The sequence below is a fragment of the Capra hircus genome, chromosome 15 (assembly GCF_001704415.2).
Source record: "Capra hircus breed San Clemente chromosome 15, ASM170441v1, whole genome shotgun sequence".
In the NCBI taxonomy this organism is placed as follows: Eukaryota; Metazoa; Chordata; class Mammalia; order Artiodactyla; family Bovidae; genus Capra; species Capra hircus.
The window spans coordinates 36639147-36646434 of NC_030822.1; the positions used below are offsets into that span (position 1 = coordinate 36639147).

The 7288-nt window shown below is 39.1% G+C and overlaps 1 protein-coding gene across 1 annotated transcript; it reads left to right on the top strand.

Annotated features, from left to right (window-relative positions):
* Window positions 1031-2017, top strand: LOC102189694 (olfactory receptor 2D3). The gene has a single exon (XM_005689734.2). It carries the CDS (start codon window positions 1073-1075, stop codon window positions 2015-2017), a length of 945 nt encoding a protein of 314 aa, XP_005689791.1. The 5' UTR covers window positions 1031-1072.

Sequence of the window (7288 nt, forward strand, 5' to 3'; positions counted from 1 at the left end):
CTTGATCCATTATTTCTTAGACTCAACAATTTTCATAGTGTTTTACATAGAATCCTAATGTAATAAACTATTTTAAGTTTTTTCTGAAATCTCCCTCAAATATTTTTCTCAGTTTGTAGTTTAATTTTATTCACGATATTATTATCTCATTTATGTTGTAAATTCTACACTTTTCCTTCAAGGTTTCTTAGAAAGCTGTTGTGATTTTCAAGTCTAATCCTAATCATATTTCACAACTTTAACCTATTTTTCCTTTTTTGTGTTGTTTTACTTTTACGATTTTATTCTTTAATCCAAACAGAATTGTCCTTAGTGTTAATATGCTAAGGCTTTATTTTTAAACCCAAGAAAAGTTTGCTGTTTTTTAAGAGATTTAATTAAACTTGATGCCTGAAACTGTTTCATGTTTTTCAAGCATATGTTATAATTTAACATGTAGTGTTTTGAACACATTTGTATAGTGTATTGGCACATTTGTTACACACGGTGATAATCGTTAACAGTCTATACAGTCATTTCCTAACAATCTGCGTATAGCCATTTAGTAAAGTTCACATGAACTTTAACACCCTCATATCAGAACATACAAAACCCAAGAAGGTTTTAACAACATCGTATTTTATCTGTAAATAAGTGGTACTGGGGAGGGAGATTTGGGGAAAAAAATAAAGTGAATTTAAATTATAGCCAACTAATAAGAATAAAATACTCTACTTAGTATCAATTAGAACAAGTTGGATAGCAGAAAGCTAGAAATATCCAATTAGGTTTTTAAACTGAGCTTTAAATGAGCCTTTTCTACAGGTTGTTGTTTTAAGTCAGTCCAACTGTTTGCAACCTCATGGATAATAGCCTGTCAGGCTCTTTCTGTCCATGGGATTTCCCAGGCAGGAATACTGGGGTAGGTTACCATTTCCTTCTCCAAGGCATCTTCCCCACCCAGGTATTGAAACTGCGTCTCCTGCATGGCAGGCAGATTCTTTACCACTGAGCTACCCAGGAAGCCCAATATCATAAACCCAAAGTTTGTTATTTTTGTTTGTGCCAAACAGGGAAACAAGCATAAACCTCAATGGGAGAAGATAACCACACTTTTGTGGCAGAATTTATCTTCCTTGGCCTTTCACAGGACTCACAGATCCAGATCCTGCTGTTCATTCTTTTTCTCATCATTTATCTGTTAACTGTGCTTGGAAACCTGCTTATCATCATTCTCATCTTCATGGATTCTCGACTTCACACCCCCATGTACTTTTTTCTTAGAAACCTCTCTTTTGCAGATCTCTGTTTCTCTACTAGCATTGTCCCTCAAGTGTTGGTCCACTTCCTGGTGAAGAATAAAACTATTTCTTTTGTGGGGTGTATGACACAGGTCATTGTCTTCCTTCTGGTTGGGTGTACAGAATGTGCACTTCTGGCAGTGATGTCCTATGACCGGTATGTGGCGGTCTGCAAGCCCCTGCACTACTCCACCATCATGACCCCACAAGTGTGTCTCCGGTTGGCCATAGGGTCCTGGGCCAGTGGTGCAGTAGTGTCTCTGGTAGACACCACGTTTACTTTCCAACTTCCTTATCAAGGACAGAACATCATCAATCACTACTTTTGTGAACCCCCTGCCCTCCTGAAGCTGGCTTCAGCAGATACTTACAGAACAGAAATGGCCATCTTTGCAATGGGTGTGGTCATCCTCCTAGCTCCTGTCTCCCTAATCCTGGTCTCCTACTGGAATATCATCTCCACTGTGATCCAGATGCAGGCGGGGGAGGGGCAGCTCAAGGCTTTTTCTACCTGTGGCTCCCACCTCATTGTTGTTGTCCTCTTCTATGGATCAGGAATATTCACCTACATGCGGCCAAATTCCAAGACCGTAAAAGAGCGGGATAAAATGATATCTGTGTTCTATACGGTGGTGACTCCAATGTTGAATCCCATAATTTATAGCCTGAGAAACAAGGATGTCAAAGGAGCTCTCAAGAAACTGGCTGGAAGAAAGTCCTTTTCTCAGAGACAGTGACCTTTAGGTTTGACTTTTGGAGGCATGGTAACATCCTTAAAAGAAGAACAGTCAGCAGTTATGAATTAGGTCATTTCAGGAAGAAGGATAAAAGTAAGGAACACATTTCAGAAACTGTGCCTATAAACAAAGGGAAGAAATAAAGGATGAAAAGTTAGGTTACTTCTTGATTATGAAAAGGATTAAGTGCTATTTTGAAGGTGCTTTTGGTTAATTCAGTTAACATGGACGTGTTTGAAGCATAGTCACTATTGAATCTACAAGGTTTAAACAGGATTATCCTGAGATAATATCTAACATGAGTCGAATACATTATTTTAACATCAAAGACATTTCAAGTTTGGATGTCCCAGTCATACAAACCTAGGAATAGTCTGATCAAAACAATCAACATGTTTGGAAGAGTCTTTTAATACTGGGATCATTCACGGCCCAGAGCATTCCAGTTGCAAAAAGGTTCCAGAGGCAACACTGCTTCCTAGCTCATGATGTTCTTTTCTGAAAGCTCCAGAAAATTTATTTCATCACCCCAAAGTTCATCAACCACAGATTATCAGAGTAAAAAGGGAATACAGTCATCTAATCCAAACATATGTCTGAGGCTTAAACTACTCTATAATATTTCTATTAATTGTACGTCATCTGTCTAAACAAGAATGATATAGCTAGCTCCGTATGCTCTAGGATCATTCCCTTTCATATATAGACAGTTTTTTACTATTAGAAAAATCTTCCTTCAGTTTTCCTATATTTTCAACCAACTCTCACTACTTTTACTCCTAGAATAATTTTTCATTATCCTTCTATACTAAAATTCACTGAAGTCAATTTCTACATCTACCCAAATTCATTTCTCACAGCCAATCACCCACTTGTTCTTTTAAAATTCCTCTGTCTAACATTCTTTGATACCCTATATTCATTCAGATCATCTTCCTTTGAATGATCCCAAGTTACCCAATGAATATCTCTTCTGAAAGTAAAATAGAATTTTAGAAATTGGAGTTTACCAACTCTAGGCTGGTACCTCCATAAGCTTAGCTGTCTCTAACTACATCTCACCGTGGCTCATCTTCTCTAGAATTCTGGAGTTCACTTCAGGTTCTCATGAAATCTTAATCCAAATAAACTGGCTGACAACTGCTTGGCTCTTTTACCCAAACTTTAATCAGTTACACATTTAGAGGAGTTTCCATGGTAACCATTCCACAGTTACCATAAACATGGATCAGGAACAACATGCCTCAGATTGATTTTGCAGTAGAATATCTCCCCATTGAGGAGATATCTAGTACCTAAAGTTCTTATTTCTTTCATTCATGTATCCATGAAATCATTTTAAAATCATTTATTGAGCTCTTATTTCATTTTATGTTATCCAACTCTGAGTGTGTGCAATACACCCAAAGAAATGACTGACACATAATGTGTTTTCATACACGTTTGCATTTGTCATTTTCCTTTTAAAATTACTAGAATAGACAAACTCTAACTGGAGAGTAAGGATCAGAGAAAACCCCTATTCAAGCTTGTGATAATTGAGGTGATATAGAAAAGGACAAAAAATTCATAGTTGAAGTTTGTAACTTGGCTGCCAGTGATGATCCAGATGAAATCTAATTCAGTAACTGGAGAAAAAAGAAAAAAAAAAACAGAAAATGTATGCAGAAAATGCAAACACTAATTTGGAGAAGTTTCACCATGAACGCGAAGGAAGAAATAAGATATGACTGTGAGAGTGGGATTGTGGACTTTTAATTTTCCTTTTTTTTCTTTTATTTTTTTAACATTTCTAGGCCCCTTCCCTTTTCCTTCAGACTTTAACCCCTTACTCACTGCCACTTTCCCTAACACACTGCTCTTTTAAAAGCTCTTGGTTACTTTAATTTTCACACAGAATTAAATATTCAGATACTTTGCATTCTCATAATTCTTTGATCTTCATTCCTTCAATGATTTCAACCGTGGTCATATCTTAAATATTGTCGTTGCCAATAGTTGTCATCTCCACTTTCCAAATTGTGAAACCGCAGAATCCTGAGCAAATAAAATGACTGCTGCTTTAAGACACTAAGTTTTGAGATGGCTTGTTATGCGGCAATGGATAACTAAAGCTCAGACAGAATCATCTCCATCCCATTCAAATAGACGTCTGTGGGGCTTTTTCACATTACCAATGAAAACTACTACCTCTCCTGCTATGGAGGGAGATGGGGATAAAGGACCAAGAAGCTTCTAAAGAATTATAATAAAGATGATGTATCAGTCAGGGTTTTTAGTTGCAAGTAACAGAAACTGACTATGTATTATTTAAGCTAAAAAGAAAAATTACTGAATAACATTAATTTCTATCTTCAGTCAGAACCACAGGTCTAATTCATTTATCACAGAATGGGTCAGAATCCCATGCACAGAGGAGCCTGGTGGGCTACAGTCCACAGGGTCACAGAGAGTCAGTCAGACACGACTGGTAACTGCACGCACGCATGCACGCACAGGTCAGCTGAGGATATTACTGCCATTCAGCACTAGGAGGCGCAGTTTACACAGTCAATACCGTCTTCAGGCTGGCGCAGCAATTCGCTGAACCTGGAAATTGGAATATTGCGGCTTCCTCTGAAAAGTGAAAGTGAAGTCGCTCGGTCGTGTCCGACTCTTTGCGACCCCATGGACTGTAGCCTACCAGGCTTCATCCATCCATGGGATTTTCCAGGCAAGAATACTGGAGTGGGTTACCATCGCTGGTAGAAAAAAAGAAATTGCTGACAACACAACCTCAACCAAGTGATCAAGGTTAACATAAATAGTGTTAAATCCTGTTGACAGTATGTTCCCTTGAGATGATGTGATGGAAACAGCACTTTATGATCAGAAGATCTTCAAACCCATAATCTCAGTCTCATCAGGAGAAAATTATCAAATTCTCATACATGGGCTTCCTGTAAAATGTATAACCTTTACTCCTCAAAACTTTAAACGCCCTCAAAAACAAATCTGAAAAACTGTAACAGCCAGGAGGAGCCCAAGGAGACATGACAACTTAATGTAATATGGTATCCTGAGTAGAATTTTCCTGGATCAGAAAATAAGGATAAAAAACAAAAGGAAATCCAAGCAAAGTGTAAAGTTTAGTTAATAATAAGGTATCATTCTTATATTCTTAATTGTAGTAGTTGTGCCATAATAATGTAAATAATAACAATGGACTGTGGATAGTGACTGAAGCCATGAAATTAAAAGACTCTTGATCCTTGGAAGAAATGCTATGACACACCTAGACAGCATATAAAAAAGCAGAGACATCACTTTGCTGACAAAGATCCATATAAAGTAATGTTTTTTTCCAGCAGTCATGTATGGATATGAGAGTTGGACCATAAAGAAGGCTGAGCACCAAAAAATTGATGCTTCCATACTGTGGTGCTAGAGAAGACTCTTGAGAGTCCCTTGGACAGCAAGGAGATCCAACCAGTCAATCTGCAAGGAAATCAGACCTGAATATTCATAAGAAGGACTAATGCTGAAGTTGAAGCTCCAATAATCTGGCCACCTGATGTGAAGGGCCAGTTCATTGGAAAAGACCCTGATAGCTGGGAAAGATTGAGGGCAGGGGAAGAAGGGGGTGAAGGAGGATGAGATGGTTGGATGGCATCACTGACTCAATGGACATGAGTTTGAGCAAACTCTGGGAGATAGTGAAAACCAGGATAGCCTGGCATGCTGCTGAAGTCCATGGGTCACAAAGAGTCAGACACAACTAAGCAACTGAACAAAAACAAGGTCAATAATGGGAAAAGTTTATGGGAAGGTATCTGGGAATTCGCTGTACTACCAGCTCAGTTCAGTCGCTCAGTCACATCCAACTCTGGGACCCCATGGACTGTGTAGCATGCCAGGCTTCCCTGTCCATCACCAACTCCCAGAGCCTACTCAAATTCATGTCCATCGAGTCGGTGATGCCATCCAACCATTTCATCCTCGGTCACCCCTTCTCCTCCCATCTTCAATCATTCCCAGCACCAGGGTCTTTTCAAATGAGTCAGTTCTTCACATCAAGTGGCCAAAGTATTGGAGTTTCAGCTTCAGCATCAGTCCTTCCAATGAATATTCAGAACTGATTTCCTCTAGGATGGACTGGTTGGATCTCCTTGCTGTCCAAGGGACTCTCAAGAGTCTTCTCCAACACCACAGTTCAAAAGCATCAATTCTTCAGCACTCAGCTTTCTTTATACTCCAACTCTTATATCCATACATGACTACTGTAAAACTATAGCCTTGACTAGATGGACGTTTGTTGGCAAAGTAATGTCTCTGCTTTTTAATATGCTGTCTAGGCTGGTCATAAGTTTCCTTCCAAGGACTAAGCATCTTTTAATTTCATGGCTGCAGTCACTGCTGCTGCTGCTAAGTCACTTCAGTTGTGCGACCCCATAGATGGCAGCCCACCACCAGGCTCCCCGTCCCTAGGATTCTCCAGGCAAGAGTACAAGAGTGGGGTGCCATTGCCTTCTCCAGCTGCAGTCACTATCTGCATTGATTTTGGAGCCCAAAAATATAAAGTCTGACACTGTTTCCATTGTTTCCCCATCTATTTGCCATGAAGTGATGGAATGATCTTAGTTTTCTTAATGTTGAGCTTTAAGCCAACTTTTTCACTCCACTCTTTCACTTTCATCAAGAGGCTTTTGAGTTCCTCTTCACTTTCTGCCATAAGGGTGGTATCATCTGCATATCTGAGGTTATTGGTATTTCTCCCGGCAATCTCGATTCCAGCTTGTGCTTCCTCCAGCCCAGTGTTTCTCATGATACATTCTGCATATAAGTTAAATAAGCAGGGTAGCAATATACACCCTGACGTACTCCTTTTCCTATTTTGAACCACATATAAGTTAAATAAGCAGGGTGACAATATACAGCCTTGATGCATTACTTTCCCAGTTTGGAACCAGTCTGTTGTTCCATGTCCAGTTCTAACTGTTACTTCTTGACCTGCATACAGATTTCTCGGAAAGCAGGTCAGATGATCTGGTATTCCCATCTGTTTCAGAATTTTCCACAGTTTATTGTAATCTCCACAGTCAAAGGCTTTGGCGTAGTCAATAAAACAGAAGTAGATATTTTCTGGAACTCTCTTGCTTTTTCGATGATCCAGCGGATGTTGGCAATTTGATCTCTGGTTCCTCTGCCTTTTCTAAATCCAGCTTGAACATCTGGAAGTTCACAGTTCACGTATGCTGTACTATAGCTTCTCATTTTTTCATTAACTCTAAA

Excerpts from the sequence above, each read along its gene's own strand:
- LOC102189694 (XM_005689734.2), top strand. The coding sequence starts at position 1,073 with ATGGGAGAAGATAACCACACTTTTGTGGCAGAATTTATCTTCCTTGGC.